We start from the raw sequence: 20,211 nt of genomic DNA on the forward strand, positions 1-20,211 counted from the left end.
ATCTATCTATCTATCTATCTATCTATCTATCTATCTATCTATCTATCTGTTTGTCTGTCTGTCTGTCTGTCTGTCCGTCCGTCCGTCCGTCCGTCTATCTATCTATCTATCTATCTGTCTATCTATCTGTCTGTCTGTCTGTACATTTATCTTTCTATGTATTTGTCTGTCTGTCTGTCTGTCTGTCTGTCTGTCTGTCTGTCTGTCTATCGATTGTTTATATTTTAATTCAATATATCTATCTGCCTATGTCTGTTGTGTTTTCTATCAGTCTGTCTATCTGTTGTTCTATATGTAATTCAAGGTATCATTCAATATATCATTCTAAATCTGTCCATCTCTTGTTCTTTTTTTTATTCTGTCGTCTGTTGTTCTGCATTATACATGTTATTCTGTCACTCTAGCTGTTGTTCTATTAATTGGTAATTATTTAATAATGTTGATTTAAAAACTGTTCTTAAGCTTTCCTTTCTTTGATAGAATGCCCAGGCACAGGTTACAAGAGTTTACTTCAAATTAAATATCTTATCCAGTTTGCTGTGTTACCAAAATACCATTACAGCAGATACCAGGAAATCCAATCTTGGATACATAACTCTTTTATTTAGGAAACAAAGCTGAAATACACTAGGACTGCTTTACACCATCCAGTAAACATTATCATATTTTGTATAGTAGTTCACAAGCAAACGCTTGCCATAAATCAGCTGTAATTGTAAATTAACACATTTGTATATTAATTAGTATCATGTAAATTAAATTAATTTGCATGGTTAAATCTCACCCTTTCAAGTTGAATATTCATATTCAATTTAAATAAATATTTTCTAAAGGCAGCTATACAAAATTATATTTTTGCATATTCAGGGAGCAATAATAAATAGGGGAAAGATAATAAAAAAGGATTTTTTTAAAAGGAGCAAAATTGAAGAGAAACAAAAATAAAAAATAAAATTGTCAATTTTTTGCATAAATTTAAATGTGTTATTTTCTATTTCTAAAGATTTTCAGTGAGAATTTTTTTTTTTTAATAATTATGTATGTTTAAGAAATCTGTTTTATGCAAATTCAACAAAATATATTACCTATATTCACTGAGAAATGGATACAAATATTATTTATGTTGAGCACTGTATATATAATTTTTGTTTATTTTATTTTTAACCAGAATGACCATTATTTTAATGCTTGAACTCTTTCTGTCTTTTTCAGAGTGGTAAAGTGAGTAGTGAGCGTCCTGCTCAGCGCTCTAAGAAAGTGAGAGACAATAAACCTAAAGTCAAGAAGCTGAAATATCACCAGTATGTTCCTCCGGATCAGAAAGCTGAGCGTGAGCCTCCGCCTCTGCTCGACTCGTCCTACGCTAAACTCCTCTACCAACAGCAGCTCTTCCTCCAGCTACAGATTATCAACCAACAGCAGCAAAACTACAACTACCACACCATCCTGCCAGCTCCACCCAAGTGAGAAATGTCCTGTATTTGTGGAATGTTTATTATATACAATTGAAGTCAAAATTACTAACCCTGTTGTTGTTTTTTTTTCTTTTCTTTTTTAAATATTTCCCAAATTATGTTTAACAGAACAAGGATATTTTCACAGTTTTTTTTTCTTTTGGAGAAAGTCTTTTTTTTTTTTGGCTAGAATAAGAGCAGTTTTCAATTGCTTATAAACATTATAAGGTCAATATTTTTAGCCCCCTTAAGCTGTATTTTTTTTAATTCTCTACAGAACAAACCATCATTATACAATAACTTATTCTAATTACCCTAACTTACCTAGTTAACCTAATTAACCTAGTTAAGCCTTTAAATGTCGCTTTAAGCTAAAGGCTAGTATCTTGGAAAATATCTATTAAAATATTATGTATTATCAGCACTACAAAGATAAAAGAAATTATTTATTCAAATTATAATGTTTATACGTGTTGAAAAAAAATAACAGAAATTGGGGAAAAATATACAGGGGGGCTAAAAAATCTTACTCTACCTGTATGTGCAAAAATAAAGCCCATTTTGGTATCTTAATGGAATTTTATGTAAAACGAAAAGCAAATTGAAGTAAAATATTAAATTTTTATGTTTCAAATAACTAGCATAATTAAAACCAGTAAGATTAGATTAAATAATGTGCCATCATCACCGAGCACTCCACATATATTTGTCAAAATTTGTCAAAATATTTTGACCTGTGTTTGTTAAACTATATAATATTATAAGCTATCATGCTACTTTACATTTAATTTTATTTTAAATTATTAAAAACACGTCACCTCCGAATGTTCACTTATTACAAACCAATCTGATGTCAAGGAAAGAGTAAAATGTGAATTATGTCCTTCATTTTTAATAAAAATTCATAGTGCTGGTGCTGCTATTAATAATTATATGAATACTTTTTATCAATAATGATTTATTTAAATAGATTTTTTAATGTGTTGATCAAGTAATTGATTATAAAAATGGAATGTATTTTCATTAATGTTTGTAAAAATTGCAATTATTTTGTCCTATACTTATCTGAAAGTGTACAGTTGAAGTCAGAATTATCAACCACCTTTTGATTTTTTTTTCTTTTTAAAATATTTCTCAAATGATGTTTAACAGAGCAAGGAAATTTTCACAGTATGTCTGATAGTATTTTTTCTTTTGATAAAAGTCTTATTTGTTTATTTCAGCTAGAATAAAAACTGTTTTGAATTTTAAAAAAAAAAACATTTTAAGGTCAATATTATTAGCCCCTTTAAGCTATATTTTTTTCAACTGTCTACAGAACAATCCATTATTATACAATAAATTGCCTAATTACCCTAACCTGCCCAGTTAACCTTAATAACCTGTAACCTTCTATTCATTAATCCGTATAGAAGTGTCTTGAAAAAGATCTAGTAAAATATTATTTATTGTCATCATAGCAAAGATAAAATAAATCAGTTATTAGAGATGAGTTATTGAAACTATTATGTTTAGAAAAGTCTTGAAAAAAGATCTCCGTTAAACAGAAATTGAGGGAAAAGATAAACAGGGGGGGCTAATAATTCAATTGACTTCTTCAACTGTATGTGGTCATACTAAGTTTAGTTAATATTTTATTATCCTTTTTTAGCATGGTATTTTTTCTTATTTTTATCAAGCCATTTTGTAGATATAAGCAAAACCTAATAATTTGAAGGACAATGAAAAAAAAGTATAATTATTTAGAATTGCTTGTAGGAGAGACCATAATTTATTAATTTTTTTAAATAATATAACACATTATTCTTATACTTTATTTAGGCCTCCAGCTGATCAGCAGCCTGCTTTAGCCAATGGCCAGTCACAGTCCAAGAATGACACTCCCCCTCAATCAACATCCACTAATCTGACTAGTCAGAACCAACAGTCCACTATAAATGTAGGCAGAGTTAACATAAGCCCACTGCCTCCCAACCTGGAGGAGCTAAAGGTAATATTAATTTCAGTACTTCTTACTGTGTAGCTACTTATATAGCATTAAATCAAACAACTCCTGCTGTTCTCTGCATTTCCTGCAGGTGGCAGAGCTGAAGCAGGAGTTGAAACTGCGAGGCTTGACAGTCTCGGGCACAAAGAATGACCTTATTGAGCGGCTGAGGAATTTTCAGGAGCAGAACGGTGGGACCAGCCCGCCAACACCTAAAACCAACACACCCTCAGCCCTAGGGGGAGGAGCCTCTTCCACACACCAATCAACAGACAGGAACCTGATGGTTGCTTCCTTCCAGTTCGGTGCCACTGCAGAAGGAGGGGGAACTCTGACAACAGCGCCAATGATGATGCAGTTTGGCAGCACTAGCTCCTCCCCTCCGGTTTCCCCTGCCCACTCCGAGCGTTCATCCACTGGAATGAGTCCAGATGAGGCGAGCTGTCATGCAGATGCTTTCGGGGAAATGGTAATTGTCCACTTATCTATTCTTTAGACTTACTAAATTGGGTCAGTTTTGGACCGATGATTGTGAAATGTTACTTAATGTGCAAAAAGTGGCCTTTACAGAAAACCTTAGCCTTTGTCTGCACTGGCTGTGAGCAGTGAAGCATTGCAGCACAATAGCTGAGGGCTGTCTAGTGTCTGCATTTAAAGTGTCAAAGCTGCATGATGCCTCTGAATGTTCATTCACTAATAACCAGTCTGATGTCAACTGAAGGCTACACCTCATCAACTGCAAAAAAAAACAAACGAACAAACAAACAAACAAGCAAATAAATAAATAAATAAATAAATGATTATGCTTTTTATCTATCTATCTATCTATCTATCTATCTATCTATCTATCTATCTATCTATCTATCTATCTATCTATCTATCTATCTATCTGTCTGTCTGTCTGTCTGTCTGTCTGTCTGTCTGTCTGTCTGTCTGTCTGTCTGTCTGTCTGTCTGTCTGTCTGTCTGTCTGTCTGTCTGTCTGTCTGTCTGTCTGTCTGTCTGTCTATCTATCTATCTGTCTATCTATTTGTCTATCTGTCTGTCTGTCTGTCTGTCTGTGTAGTTATTAGTTATTTAAGTAATTTATCTCAGAACAATATTTAGGATAGACTTCTACAGCAGTCAAACGAAAACAATCTTCTTTCTAATATTTTATAATATAATGACGAGTGATGCTTATATTGGTCAAAGTCAGCTTTATTGTCAGTTCAACCACATGTGCATGACAAAAGTTACTCTCAGACCTTCAGGTGCCAATGTATAGTATTAAATACAAAAGCTACCATTTTAAAAAGAAATGACCATAAATACAATCACACATAATATAATTAAAAAATTTAAGTAAAAAATAAAACTTTGTAAACAATACAAGACAATTTTATAATTGTAATTGTAATTAATATAATGATTTTATGATAAAAATGTAAGTAGTTTTTTTAACAAATTCATTCATTCATTCATTTTCTTTTCGACTTAGTCCCTTTTATCAGGGGTCGCCACAGCGAAATGAACTGCAAACTTATCCAGCATATGTTTTACGCAGAGGATGCCCTTCCAGCTGCAACTCATCACTGGGAAACACTCATACACTCTCATTCAAACACATACACTACGTACAATTTAGCTTACCCAATTCACCTATACCACATGTCTTTGGACTTATGGGGGAAACCGGAGCACCCGGAGGCAACCCATGAGAACATGCAAACTCCACACAAAAATGGCAACTGACCAAGTCAAGGCTTGAACCAGCAACCTTCTTGCTGTAAGGCGATCAAGCTACCCACTGCGCCACTGTGACGCCCTTATTAACAAATGATAATTCAAATATTCTTTAGCAGTAAATGGAAAACAGACCGTCATGAGTTTTACCAAAAATATGCTGGTAACATAATAATAATAATAATAACAACAACAACAACAACAACAGCTATATATAACATTTAAAATAAAATAATATTAATAAAGCTGGACTTTAGCAAGAGCACAATGAAAGCAAATGTCTTTGTTCAATTTAATGTAAATCTGTTGATTATGTAAGTGATAATAATTGTTCAACTACTAGTGATAATAGTAAATGTATTACATTGAATTAATTGTAACTTAAATATTTCAAAATAGACTGTTTACAATTTGGGTTTCACACAATTCCTTCATGGTGTCCCTACACAAATTAATTAAGTTATCTAAATTGTTTTCACAAATTTAAGTAGATTTAACATAAAGCATAAAACATAAAAAAACCTAAAGAATGGTGTTAGTTAAGCTCATTTTGAATATGTGGTTTGAACGAACAGCAAAAAAAAAAAATTATTTTTTGCTGCGGTCACACTGGACTTTTCTCCCCATACACTTCCATCCATATGCACGCGAATGCATCAGACCAAGTTTCGCAGTTCGATGCAATGCGAAGTTTACTTTTTTAAATGTCTAATCATCTTGTTTAATCCCACCCCTTTTCACAGCGCCGTACTACACAATTTTGCATGCTCAGACCCGAGTGTGACCGCAGCTTAAGAATGACAGAAACATCACACTACTCATATTAACATATTTAAATAATTCATAGCGTTCAAATATTTACATCTTATCCATATTCATATAAAAACACATTCAATTCAATTCAAGTTTACTTGTATAACACTTTTCACACTAATTATTGTTCCAAAGCAGCTTTACAAAGGGTGCACATTATTAAATTAGTCAAAAAGATACATATACTTCATGTAACAATCTTTAATTTCCAGAATAAAATGTAAAAGTATAAACAGAAATGTTGATTCAGCGTCCATCATCTTGTTATATGTACAGCATGTATATAAACTATATACTTAATGCACTTTTCAATACTTTGTCTGCTGAACAGTTTGATTTGATTTGACAGTTTGGATCCGTATGGTTTGGACCTCACATTATTAATATGTTTCCTTTTTGTGTGTGTTTTAGGTGAGCTCTCCTCTCACCCAGCTCTCCCTGCAGCCGTCTCCTCCTCTCCCGACCACTGTGTGCATTAAAGAAGAGCCCTGTAGCCAAACATATCAATCCTCCTCCTGCATGCTTTCTCGTTCTGCAGACAAGGACCAGATGCTGCTGGAGAAGGACCGGCGCATTCAGGAGCTCACCAACATGCTTTTGCAGAAGCAGCAGCTAGTTGAGTCCCTGCGTCTGCAGCTGGAGGGGAAACGGGTGCAAGAGCCCAATCCAGTCAAAGAGGCGCTTCCTGCTGCCGTAATTGAGGCTCTTAGAGTCACTGTAAAGGAGGAGGTGATGGAGGTGGTGGAAGACAGTGAGATGGTGACGGAGCCGCAGGTGGAGCTGGAGCAGCAGCAGAGGATTGTAATGCGACAGAATCAACGCAACCTGCTGCAACAGACACATCAGAGGAAGAGGAAAACACAGAAGCAGCAGAGACAAGTTAGTGCTGTGCTTTCACAATGTACAGATTCAGACTTGGCATTAATAGTGTGATCATTATTTGATCAGAGATGGGGGTTTAAAGAGTTGGTTTAAGTGCTGATTGATGGAAAGTTATAACTTATTTATAAAGGACCCTCTTTATAAAGCCTAAACAAGGGTTAATGTTGTTAAATAAAAGCAAAACAGTGAAATAAAACACATCTATAAATACAATTAAATGTTATTATTAGATGACACTTTAAATTGATATGACAAATTTTAATCAAATATTTACATATACAGTACTAAAAAAAGTTTAGATTTAAACAATAATAAGCACAAGCTGAAATATTTAAAACTGAATTAAAGCATTAAATACAATTAAATTAAGAACGTAGTGTTTTTATAAATATATTATAAATTTATTCATTTATTTATTATTATATAATAAATAATATAAATTATTCAATTAATGTTTAATTTTATACACATAAATAACATACATGCATGCAAGGTTATAAGTTCATACTCCATTTTTACAGTGCTTTTTAGTAGAAAAATACATTTTAGACTTTAGTTTTTCTCCAAACATTTCCCCTGACGCCACAGCACTTCATCACAGTCTCCAGGGGTTGTGTGTGTGCTGCAGCAGTAGTGAGATGCTTCATTTTTATTATAATGGGAAATCACACAACATATCACGTTTGGTTAAATTTCCATCTTTTCCATTTTTCCTGCAGTTTCCTCAAGCACTTACCAACCAGCAGTCAAGTCCTGTTTCTTCAGTGCCAGTCAGCCCAGTTAACCCAAACTCCACCCCCACCATAGTGACCGACGGCAACGGCAACCAGTTCCTGCTGACACTGTCTAATCAGCACACAGAGGCCCCAGCCAGAGGCAGGCGCCCTCAGGGCAAAGCAACCAATCAGAGCAGACTACAGGTAATGATTCTTAAAGTCGTCAGAGGAAATATACAGTTAACATTTAAATAATCTCCAGTTGTTTTTTTGCCCATTTTCAAGAGACTGCAGTCGACATCTACAACATTACCCAACCAATCAGAGGCTGAATTGCTTAATAATAACAACCAGCCCGAGCCCATACAAACTGTCATTTTAAAACAGCCAATCAAAAAGGTTAGTACAAACATTAATGCATTTTTAAAACAGAATACACATGACCTCATTTGAAATAGACAAAAGACATATAAACATAAATAAAAGCTAATACTACCAAAAAAGAAAACTGAATATATAAAAAACAAAAGAATTCATGCAATATTAACATATATTATATTGAATATACAATACATTCACAACTTTATTGGATGTAAATGAAGGGAAAAGATGGAAGTCAGGGATGATCAAGTCATAAAGCACATTGCATTGTGGGATACAGTACATCCTGCACTGTTCTCAGTTGATATAGTGCTTGTTTTAACAAACTTTAGTAGGGCAGTTATGTCCATGTAGATATTGTGCATACTATAGACCATTTCAATGAACATGAAATAAGCGTCCTTCTTGTTATCACATTTCATGACAGTAACAAGAGGCAAATCAATCATAGCTTAATGTTAAAACAGCCATCAGAACATTATTTATCAATATGTGGCTCTTTTTGGATTCTTAAAACCTATAGAAGTTAAAAATGTAAAACAGGAAATATGTTGGAACTATTGTTTTTGTTTACATCCCTCAAAATGGTCTATACACAATTCAATTTGAGTAGTATGCTAATATTAGCATTGTTTTTTTGAAGCTATGAGTGTAATTATGAAAGCTAATAGGGAAGGACTTTTTCAGCAGATATCTTTCCTCTGTGTTGATTAATGAAATGTATAAGGCAGCATCACTTACTCTTGACAAGTCATTGAACACAATTATGAGGCTTTTAAACCTGCTTATTAAAATGTTAATGACTAATCACTGTCACTAGTGGTGTTCAAATGAAGGCTCGCAGGCTTGGGCTATTAACCCATTAACACTGCTGCTAATTGAGATGCATGTTTTTACTTTGACAGGCACTAAAGCCAGACCTAAATGTGGCGACCAATTACAAGGCATCAAGCTCTTCCTTCGTCTCAACATCATTCTTCAGTTCAGTGGATTCAATGAATGATGGTGATGTCGTCCCTTCATCTCCCAACAACAACAACAATATTGTAAGTGGTTTGTTTGTGTACGTACTAAAGACTTTGCGTGCTGTTTATCTACATGTAGCTGCCATTGGTGCTATGATGCATCCAATGTTTATATAGTTTTAAATAAATTATAATGCTTAGCATAAATACAATGTTATGCAACTTTTTAAGGAAATTGAGAGGACAGTTTGAGTAAATCAGTTCCTTGATTTGAGATCCATGCCATTCAGAAACGTCTGCTGTTGACAAAATTTTGGAATGTTTCTTGATTTTTAGCAAATGATTATGCATCAAAAAGATTATTTTCCATACATAAACAATTATTATTTCCAATAAAGTGATAATATTTTCCAAAAAGATCATGTAACACTGAGGAATGGACTAATGATGCAGAAAATTCAGCAGTATTACTGGAATACATTGCATATTAAAATCTTTTTTATATAAATAGTTATTTATTGCTGCATTTAACCTTTGTGTCAAATAATTAGTCACATTGAGCTTAATAAATACTATTTTATACTGATATTTGGTTGAAATTAATATAATAAATGATTTGATAACACTTTAGGTTACACTTCATGCTATTAAGTATTGGCTTATTACTTGCCTATTATTTAGATATTAACTGTTTATTAGTGGTTATAAAGTATGATCATATCGTGCATTTTTAACACAAAACCTAAACCCAACTTCTACCTTACTAAATGTTATTAAACAGCTAATTAGTTTATTAAGCTAGTAGTGTTAGCTAATGGTTTGTTGAATTGTGACCTAAACTAAAGTGTCTCCAATGATTTTCTTTATAATAATGAAATACACTCACTGGCCATTTTATTAGGTACACCTGTCCAACTGCTCGTTAATACAAATTTCTAATTGGCCGATCACATGGCAGCAACTCAATGCATTTAGACATGCAGACATGGTCAAGACGATCTGCTGCAGTTCAAACCAAGCATCAGAATGGGGAAGAAAGGGGATTTACAGTAAGTAACTTTAAATGTGGCATGGTTGTTGGTGTCAGATGGGCTGATCTGGGTTTTTTAGAAACTGCTGATCTACTGGGATTTTCACACGTAACCATCTCTGGGGTTTAAAGAAAATATCCTATGAGCAGCAGTTTTGTGGGCACATATGCCTTGTTGATGCAAGAGATCAGAGAAGAATGGCCAGACTGGTTAAAGCTAATAGAAAGTCAACAGTAACTCAAGTAACCACTCGTTACAACCGAAGTATGCAGAAGAGCATCTCTGAATGTACAACACATCCAACCTTGAGGCGGATGGGCTATAACAACAAAAGGGCACACCGGGTGCCACTCCTGTCAGCTAATAACAGGAAACTGAGGCTACAATTCACACAGGCTTACTAAAATTGGACAATAGAAGATTGGAAAAACGTTGCCTGGTCTGATGAGTCTAGATTTCTGCTACAACATTCGGATGGTAGAGTCAGAATTTGGCTTCAACAACATGAAAGCATGGATTCATCCTGCCTTGTATCAATGGTTCAGGTTGGTGATGGTCATGTATTGGTGTGGGGGATATTTTCTTGGCACACTTTTGGGCCAATTAGTACCAATTGAGCATCAATGCCACAGCCTACCTGAGTATTGTCGCTATGTCCATCCCAGTGACGACATTGTACCCATCTTCTGATTGCTACCTCCAGCAGGATAACGCATCATGTCATAAAGCGTGAATCATCTCAGACTGGTTTTTTGAACATGACAATGAGTTCACTGTACTCAAATGGCCTCCACAGTAACCAGAGCTCAATCCAATAGAGCACCTTTGAGTTGTGGTGAGAAGAGAGATTCACATCATGCATGTGCAGCAAATAATCGGCAGCAACTGCGCGAGGCTATCATGTCAATAATGACTCAAATCTTTGAGGAATATTTTCAGTATCTTGTTGCCCGCTGTCTTACTGCCTGCTCACACTGACCCTCTGCAATTTGCATACAGGAATGATCGCTCCACTGATGATGCAATTGTTTTCACCTTGCACACTGCTCTGTCTCACCTGGAAAACAAAAACACATATGTGAGAATGCTGTTTGTAGACTACAGCTCAGCATTTAACACCATAGTGCCTGCCAAGCTGGTGGTGAAGCTCCAGGCTCTGGGTCTACACAGCTCTCTGTGCAACTGGATCCTGGACTTCCTGTCAAGCAGGCGCCAGGTGGTCAGAATGAACAACATTACTTCGTCCACACTGATCCTCAACACTGGTGCTCCACGAGCTGTGTTCTCAGCCCACTCCTGTACTCCCTGTACACACATGACTGTACAGCCAAACACAGCTCCAACGTCATTGTTAAATTTGCTAATGACACAACTGTGGTGGGCCTAATCACCAAAAATGATGTGACGGCCTACAGAGAGGAGGTGCACACTCTGACGCAGTGGTTTCAGCAAAACCACATCTCACTCAACATCAGCAAAACCAAGGAGTTGGTGGTGGATTTCAGGAGAGAGAAGAGAGAACACACCCCATCACCATCAACAGGACACCAGTGGAGAGAGTCAGCACTTTCAAGTTTCTTGGAGTACACATCGCTGAGGATTTGACATGGATGGCTCACACAGTCGCAGTGCTGAGGAAGCCACAACAACGCCTCTTCTTCCTCAGGCGTCTCAGAAGGTTTGGAATGAGCCCCCAAATCCTCCACTCATTCTACACCTGCACTGTGGACTGCATCCTGTCTGGCTGTATCCCCATCTGGTATGGAAAAAGCACCAGCAGCAATCGCATAGGCCTCTATAGGATTGTGCGAACTGCTGGACGCGTAGTAGGAGGTGAGCTTCCCTTCCTCCAGGACATCTACACCAGGCGGTGCATGAGGAAAGCCAAGAGAATTATCAGCGACTTCAGCCACCCAAGCCATAGAATGTTCTCTCTGCTACCCTCAAGCAGACTGTTCCACAACATCCGATCTTGCACTAGCCGACTGAAGGAAAGCTTCTTCCCTCAGACTATCAGGCTGATGAACATTTAACACACCCCACACAGACTCTACCACACCCCTCACTGCACACCATCAATATGTAGCATTTACTGCACTTTAACCAATCCATACTTAAAACAATACTGCCTACAACTATGTACAAATTTTCATTGTACATATCGCTGTCAATTTTACATTGTTCTACTTTTTGGGAGTATGCTGTTTTATTTTGTACTTTCTGTATTTTGCACTGTCGTTGTACTTGCACTGTCTGTATTTTGCACTGTCATTGTATTTGACTATCTGTATTTTGTACTGTCTGGAGCCAGCACCTACTTTAAGCTTCTCATTCATCATAGCACACGTGCAGCTGTTGATGTGACAATAAAAGTGATTTGATTTGATTTGATTTCATTTGATTTGAATCTATGCCACAAAGCATTAAGGCAGTTCTGAAGGCAAAAGGGGGGTCCAACATGAAACTAATCAGGTGTACCTAATAAAGTGTCCGATGAGTGTACATTTAAAATTAAACCCCAACAATGGTGAATTAAAAATAGATTTGAGAAACTAAAATCCTACTGTCCCTAAAACTTCTGAAAAGTAGTCAACTTTATTATTTTTTGAGCTCAACACACCATGTAAATTAAAAATCAAAGCAGCATCTAAAGTCTTCAAAGAACGCAAACTGCAGTCATGAATCAGCAAACATGGCATCCAATCAAAAAAACACTCACAAATATTGAGTTCGCTTTTCTTAAGGAGCAAGCCCGCCTCGAGCCAAAGTGATCTCAGAACACCTCGGATTAGGAATTGTTGACTGTGTAAAGCTGGAAAGAGTTACAAAAAAGGGGTTTTGGAGCAGAGCTTATGTTTGTGTCTGTACTCTCTGTGTAAAGACTGTCTCGGGGCCAGCAAGACTCTTTTCTTCTGATAAGTAAAATCTGTGTCATACGAGACCGGAATTCTAATAGGAGTTTCAGCAGAGTTGCGTCTAGACTGCTATACGGCACAGATTCTCTTAGTGGAGTACAGATTTATAGGTCTGTGATATAAATAGAGCTCAGCTTGTTTGTGGGAACATCTTTTAGACGTTAGTTGTGAATGTGTGGGAACTCTTTTGATAGTCTGCCTGGTATCATCAAGTTCACCAAGGCTGCTTAATTGTACCCAAAATGCTCTTTTTGTTTTTTGTTTTCTCTCGCCAACCTCCTTTTTTCATTCATTTCTTTCAAGCATGAAACTTAGTTTTATCACCCTCCTTTTATCTCCCAAACTTGTCTGCATTATGTTTTTTTAATAGAGCACTGAAGTAGAAGTTTTACGCAGCTTTATTTCCATTACACAGTTCTGTCAGAACATACAGTCCAAACAGCAAAAACTTAAAATGGTGAATTAAAATGTTTATAATATGTACACGTACTGTGTTAGAAATAACTGCACATAAAGTAAAAAAAACATCTGCTTTTGCACAGTTTGACAGCATTATGTCAACATATGAAGTCATTAAGATTATATATGATTGGTAATAAATTATGTTTAAGACAGTAGATTATACACTACCTGACAAAGCTATTGTCGCCTATCCAGGTTTTAGGAACAACAAATAATAACTTCTAGTTGATCATTTAGTATCAGAAGTGGCTTTTATAAATGGCAAATGCCAAATGATTAGATATGATCATGGCTTGATTTTTAATTATTTACTTAGGACCGTAAGGTCTGACTTGCTCTGGTCTGGAGCACCTTGACCTTCTTTGCTTTCAGGATCTTTGATGCACACACCCCTATACTGAATGTAACCACAAACTACGATTTTCCCTTTACTTAACTTGGCTGATTTCTGTGAGAATCTTGTGTCCATGCTGGTTCTAAAAGGTCGTCCCCGGTATTTATGATGATTGTGATGCAGTCCAGCAGATGATTCATCAGAAAAATCTACTTTCTGTCACTTTTCCAAATGATCAACTAGAAGTCAAGCTCCTACATCTGGGATCAACGACAAGACCTTTGTCAATTAATGTATACTAGATCTGGCTACAGTTTTTTTTATGAATCCCATTTTTTATGTGACACACTAATGGTAAAGTAGCTCTATCTACATTATACTCATTCAAGGATCTCAGTTTTAGTTTTACATTTCCAACAATTTTTTTAGGGACAAGTAATCTTGTTTAAATAAGAATGTCTAAAAATTATTATGTCATATACAGTATTAACCTCAGAGTTCAGAAAAGATCTAGTTTTTGAAGTCTTGTTGCAAGCTGTCAAAACTTTTTAAATATTCAGTGGTTAATACATAAACATTTGCACATGTAGCATTTAACTCTGTTGACCAATATAGGAAAAACAATGACATTCTGAAACTTGCGCCATGGAGTCTATTGCAATAGAAGTAAAAATACCACACATTTAATACCACATTTCTGTTTACCACACAGAAACAAACTGTTGCAGTCTTTGCGGATTGTGCTCTAAACCTTTCACTGTCTACTGTATGTAGTTGTTTAAACCAGTGTTTCTCAACCACGTTCCTGGAGGACCACCAACACTTCATGTTTCCTTGGTCTGTAACAGCCATTACAGGTCTTTCAGTCTCTGTTAATGAGCTGATCATCTGAAACTGGTGTATTTGGTTAAGGAGACATTAAAAATATGCAGATCTGCTGTTCCTCCAGGAATGTGGTTGGGAAACACTGTTTTAAACAACTACATACAGTAGACAGTGACAGCACAGGATAACTGTATCGCTTACAAGTAATATGAAACGATTTTATCATCTATGCTGGTGTTTTTTTGTCTAGTAAATGATTGTTTATGGGTATGTGTAAGATGTAACAGCATGTGGATAAGTAAAAAATGAGAGAGACAAAAAAAATATCCTTAAATATACATCCATATCTGTCTGTCAGGAGATGTGTTTGAGTTTGGACCAGCATGCTTTGCTCTCTCCTTCCACCTTGTGTTCACCCATAGCTCTTTGTCATGAGGTACTGTCTTGCCCTCCATCTCACTTTCATCTGCTGTTGTTTTTATTATTTATTTGTTTATATATATATATATATATATATATATATATATATATATATATATATATTTTTTTTTTTTTTTTTTTTGTCTGATTGTAATATTTCTGACCTTTCATTTGTGCCAAATCTATGTTTTGGACTAGCTTGGTGCTTGCTTAAAGGTCTCATTGAGTTAAAATAAAGTTATGTAGATGTTAGTATCCGTATTGTTAGTTTTTCTAACAAATCTATAAGCTAGTGAGCTCCAAAACAGTGACAAAATTCATGTTTAAAAGATATAAAACTGATATAATTTTTTTTTATTGGTCGTTTCTCATCAAATCGTGACAAATCAAATGCTCTCTAGTATCTGACATGACCTGCCCCCTTCAAACGCTTCACATTTGCTTTAGCTGAACCATTTTCACTGGCAGAGCGGTGATGAAACATAATGCTATTGGCTGTTTATTTTTAAAAAGGGAGGAGCTACACTATGTTAAGTCTTCTCTTCAGGTTTAAGTTAAGATGACATCAAACATCGAATTAAAAAATGCACATTTTAAAGCACTTCATGGGATCTTTAACATTAGTTTCGACTGTGTAGCAAATCACTTCATGGATTTTTAGGGAGGAGATTATTATATGAAATCCTATGCTGCCTTGTCTAAAGGTGTTTATGTTGTTACAGGAAAATGTCTCCCAACAGCATGTTGACGACCTGTTTGACATCCTAATCCAACGCGGAGGTGATTTTTGATTATTTATTTCACAGTATATAGTCATCTAAATAAATTGATGTACCTCACACTCACGCCTTGTTTCCTTCTTCCCACAGAAATCTCTGAGAATTTCAAAGCATCTCCTGATCCTGTTCTTGAAAGGCTTCGGCCAAACACACCCCTCACCTTGAGCTTCTCTCCTCTCAATCTCTCTCCTGCCTCTGAAAACACCATCAAAACTTTAATTGCAGAACCTCGACCTCCTTCCATCAAGGTGCCCACCAGCTGTGCCACAGGTGCTGGACGTCTTGAAGATTTCCTGGAAAGCACTACTGGCAAACCGTTACTGGGAGTGGAGCCAGGAGGACCGACCACGCTAATCGTAGACCTCCACAATCAAATGCTAAGCACGCCGAGTATCCTTGACCACCCACGGTGTCCAATGGACACATATGACATAAGCTTTTCCAGTCATTCTGCTTCCGATTTAGTAGACTCCGCCCCTGATTCTATGGATTGGATGGAGCTTGGAGTGGGCGCTTCTGCGGGGGAGGTGCCAGGGTTGGTACATATTAATGGACACAACCCCTCCAGCTTGTTTTCTGCAGACTTTCTGGACACTTCTGATCTGAACTGGTCCAGCTTGTAGTCAATAGGAATTCACAGACTAGTCTTTTTTTTTTTTTTTTTTTTTTAAATGGCCCACATATTTCGCATAGTAACTTCACCAGGAACTGTTTTAATTTCGCTTTAACAAGTATGAGTTATAATACTAACTTTACATGGATTATATTGCATTTTAAAAAGAATCAGTCTCTCATCTTTTCTTGCTCAAATGCTTATAGCATGTGTATGTCACTGAAATTATTTTATTTGTAAGTCAACCATTTTATCATTGAGTTTTTTTCTAAAGAGGCTAGATGTTTTATGTTTTTCTCATTTAAAATATTGTGAATTGCTGTTACTTTAATATGACACCTAAATGAGATGTTTCAGTGACATACAGTACATGTACATATGGAAACAGGCATACAAACAAGCAATATGCAAATCCATTTTTGCCTCAATTTTAGCAAATTTGTTTACTTGTGTTAGTGGAGCGTTTACATTCACATTACAATTGGAATATGCGGCAGTCAACAAGCTTGGTTTACCAAATATAATGTAAACTTTTACATATTGCTTATTGAATATCTCGAAAATATGCACCTGATGGATGTAACTATTTATAGTATTATAATCTATTTTTTATAGCATAAGCCAACTCGTTTTGTAACATCTTGTTAGCTTTGACATAGGTATATTTGCATAATCGTCAAAGTTATGATAATTAAGTTAGATCATAGGTGTTAAAGTCAATTCCCGGAGGGCCGCATCTCTGCACAGTTATGCTCCATCTGTAATCAAACACAGCTGATCCAAATAATCGTGGTGTTCAAAGGAATCTCTAGGAATCGATTTTGACACCTATGAATTAGATTTTTAAAAAATGTATACACAGATAATACTCCCATATAAGTGCCAAAATATTATTTTATGGCTACAAAGATAGCCAATAAGCTTGTCAATACTTACCTGAATTATAATGCAAGAAACAGACAATGCTACTATATTAATCTATTTTTGATTTCAGTTTGGAAACCCATTCGAAATTAGCATCTGCTAGCATTGCCAAGCTTGATTATTTAACCCCAAAGTTGAGGGTATTAACAAACTGTAATATTGTTACACCTGCTTTCATTGTTTATAGCACCAATAACCCCCAATACACTGTAAAAATTATTAGTTGACAAAATAAGTGAGGAAACCTTGATTTTTAAAGGGCACCTATTTTACCTTTTTTACAAGATGCAAGATAAGACTTTCGTGTCTGCAGAATGTGTCTGTAAAGTTTCAGCTCAAAATACCCATCAGATCATTTATTATAGCTTCCAGAATCTGCCCATTTTGGTGTCTGAGGACAATGTAGCCTGTGGCTTTAAATGCAAATGAGCTGCTTCTCCCCGCCCACCGCTTCCACATTATGTGTCTGCTTCTCATCATGCATTACATCAGATAAACAGCAGTCAGTGACAGAGACAGACTCGGATTAATCGAAAAATAGCTCATTAGTCAAACATACCAAGTAAGTTTATTTGATGTATTTGTGGTGGAGTTTATTCAAGCCTTTCTGAAACGACGAGTCCCACAAAAATGCTGTTTGCAGTACACACACACATATTAGCGTTTACTGACACCATGCGGTCATGGTGATTATAGTGGTTAAGAATTACATAGCAGTTTTACTGTCTTTAATCTAAACATGCTCTGATTTAAAAACATTTAATGAGCCCCTATTTTGCTTTATAAATGGTCATATTTTGGTTTTGGGGGTCTCCAACAACAGTCTACAACAACAGATATGCATGCAAGGTCAAAAATACTTTCATTGCCTTATAATATGCATTTATTTTTACCTAATTATCCCACAACTCCCATAAGATTCATTCAGCAATTAATTTGTTCCCAAACCCCTCCTTAGCGTGAGGCTAATCTGCGCTGATTGGTCCGATGAACCAGTCTGTTGTAATTGGTCAACTGGGTTCAGCGCAAACACAGAGAGAAATGCCCACCACGGCTATGAAGTAGCAGAGACTATATGTGAGAGTCCACTGCAGGAATGCAATAAAGCAAAGCAGTTAACATCAGCATATTACTCTACTCTTAAACCTAACTCTATTAAACTATTTTGAAAATTGATTGCATTGCGTGTGTGAGGAACAGCTGATGGTTGCCATAGCAAAGACAAACAGCAGAGGATCGCGAGTTCAGAAACGCATTTTAATCAGTAAAGAAAGAACCACGCATTGCGTTTTTAATGTAGCTTTGGACGCACTGTGTGAACAGCCCCATAAAGATTTAACCTGAGAGATATAGTAAAAGCATTGATCTGTAATAGATAAGGGATTGCAAGCCGCACGGGACGATTACAAGTTGCAACACACAATTAAACACATATTTTGCTACACAAAAGAGGCAACAATTTTAATTACACTTGCATGTTATGACCCGGAGGAAGAAGAAACTGGTCCACATGAACTGTAACTGTCCAATGTATGTAACAGACTGTAAAAGTTGATGCATGATAGTCTCTGCTTCTCCTTCCTCCCGCATTGCAGTGTGGGTTATTGTATCAAAAATCTAAAAAGTGACAGGAACAAACACAGCACTAGGTTGGCTATACTGTGGTGTTGTTGTGAAAATGAACTGTAACCCTTTCTTCCTCGCAGACAAATCGCCATCTGTCATTTATTGTCATGTTCGTGTTCACATTTTACCAGATCCAGTACTTTATATTTAGTTATGTATTGTATCGATGTTGATGTGTTTAAAAGATCTGAACCCAACACAATTCATTTATTCGACTCTGAGTCGACTATTTCGTTAAAGAATCAATACTGTAGGTTTAAACATGGTGCACTTTCAGATTTAAAGATTTAAACCAAAGCTGGTTGTTTTCATTCTCTTAGAGCTGTGTTACACACTGCATAGAAGGTCATTCTTAAAAACCCATAATAGGGGCTCTTTAAACTTATAACACAGAGAGTTGTAACAAATATTTGAATCCCAGTTTATTTGCCAAAAAAAAAAAATTCTGTGTACATGTTATTATAGAAACATTGCGCCTCTCAATCAATCCGGTGGGTGGGGAAACCACACTACTACGTCACGTTGCAGTGGGCCGCAAAATCACAGGGATTTAGATCCTATTTCAACGTCAGGAAATTTTAAAAAGACACTTGTTGGGTTTCTATCGCTCCAATATGACATTGGATACGCTATACATACAGACAGTTCTGTCTAAACAGCTAACAAAAGTTGATTTTCATCATAGGTGCCCTTTAAAATAGTTTGTTGACCACTTAAAAAATTGAGTAAACCCATTGACTTAAAGTACTTTCTAGTTCATTATCAAGTATTATCTAGTTTCATAGTTCATTTCAAGTAAATGAACCATGCATAATTAAAAAAATAAGTAAAATCAACTTAACAGTTCCAAGTTACAATGGGTTCACTCACTTTTTAAGTAAAGTACTTGACACTTTTAAGGCAGAGTTCACTAATAAATATACAATATGAGGCAAAGTTTGGCAAGCTTAAAATAGTTATTAATGTGTCACATTTTTTAAAAGCTGCTTTTTAGTTTAACATTTTTAACAAACCTGCCTGTACCTTTTTAAAAAATATTTTGTTCATCTAGTTTCTGTTTATATTCTGCATTGTATATGCAATGTTGTATATGCTTAACACAGCGCACTGTATGAATTGCACTGCATTTTATCAATACGTCTGTCTGTAGTTTTTGATATGGAAAATATGAGCCTAAAAGGTAATGAATGTTTCTAAGATGATGTGAATGTATAGATTTTAGTGTATAGAAGATTCTAATCATATTTAAACAAGACATAATCACAGTTTATCAATAAGCAACATTCAAATTTCAAGGCCCTTTAGACACATACTGTTACTCTCTTTATGCATTGCTTGATTGTGCATTGTTCAGTGTTTC

The 20,211-nt window shown here is 35.7% G+C and overlaps 1 protein-coding gene across 10 annotated transcripts in view; it reads left to right on the forward strand.

The window, feature by feature from the left end:
* The window catches only part of mrtfaa (myocardin related transcription factor Aa), a 70,538-nt gene extending 52,972 nt beyond the window's left edge, over positions 1-17,566 (forward strand). For all 10 annotated transcript variants that reach the window (XM_073944422.1, XM_073944423.1, XM_073944421.1 and 7 more), the window contains 9 exons: positions 1,213-1,463; positions 3,276-3,444; positions 3,533-3,910; positions 6,390-6,857; positions 7,580-7,780; positions 7,862-7,975; positions 8,863-9,003; positions 15,632-15,689; positions 15,779-17,566. In XM_073944422.1, the coding sequence (XP_073800523.1) occupies positions 1,213-1,463; positions 3,276-3,444; positions 3,533-3,910; positions 6,390-6,857; positions 7,580-7,780; positions 7,862-7,975; positions 8,863-9,003; positions 15,632-15,689; positions 15,779-16,311 (2,313 nt within the window). In that variant the 3' untranslated portion in view covers positions 16,312-17,566. The remainder of the gene's footprint in view (positions 1-1,212; positions 1,464-3,275; positions 3,445-3,532; positions 3,911-6,389; positions 6,858-7,579; positions 7,781-7,861; positions 7,976-8,862; positions 9,004-15,631; positions 15,690-15,778) is intronic.
* The last annotated feature ends 2,645 nt before the right edge of the window (positions 17,567-20,211 follow it).

This window comes from Danio rerio, chromosome 3 (assembly GCF_049306965.1).
Source record: "Danio rerio strain Tuebingen ecotype United States chromosome 3, GRCz12tu, whole genome shotgun sequence".
In the NCBI taxonomy this organism is placed as follows: domain Eukaryota; kingdom Metazoa; phylum Chordata; class Actinopteri; order Cypriniformes; family Danionidae; genus Danio; species Danio rerio.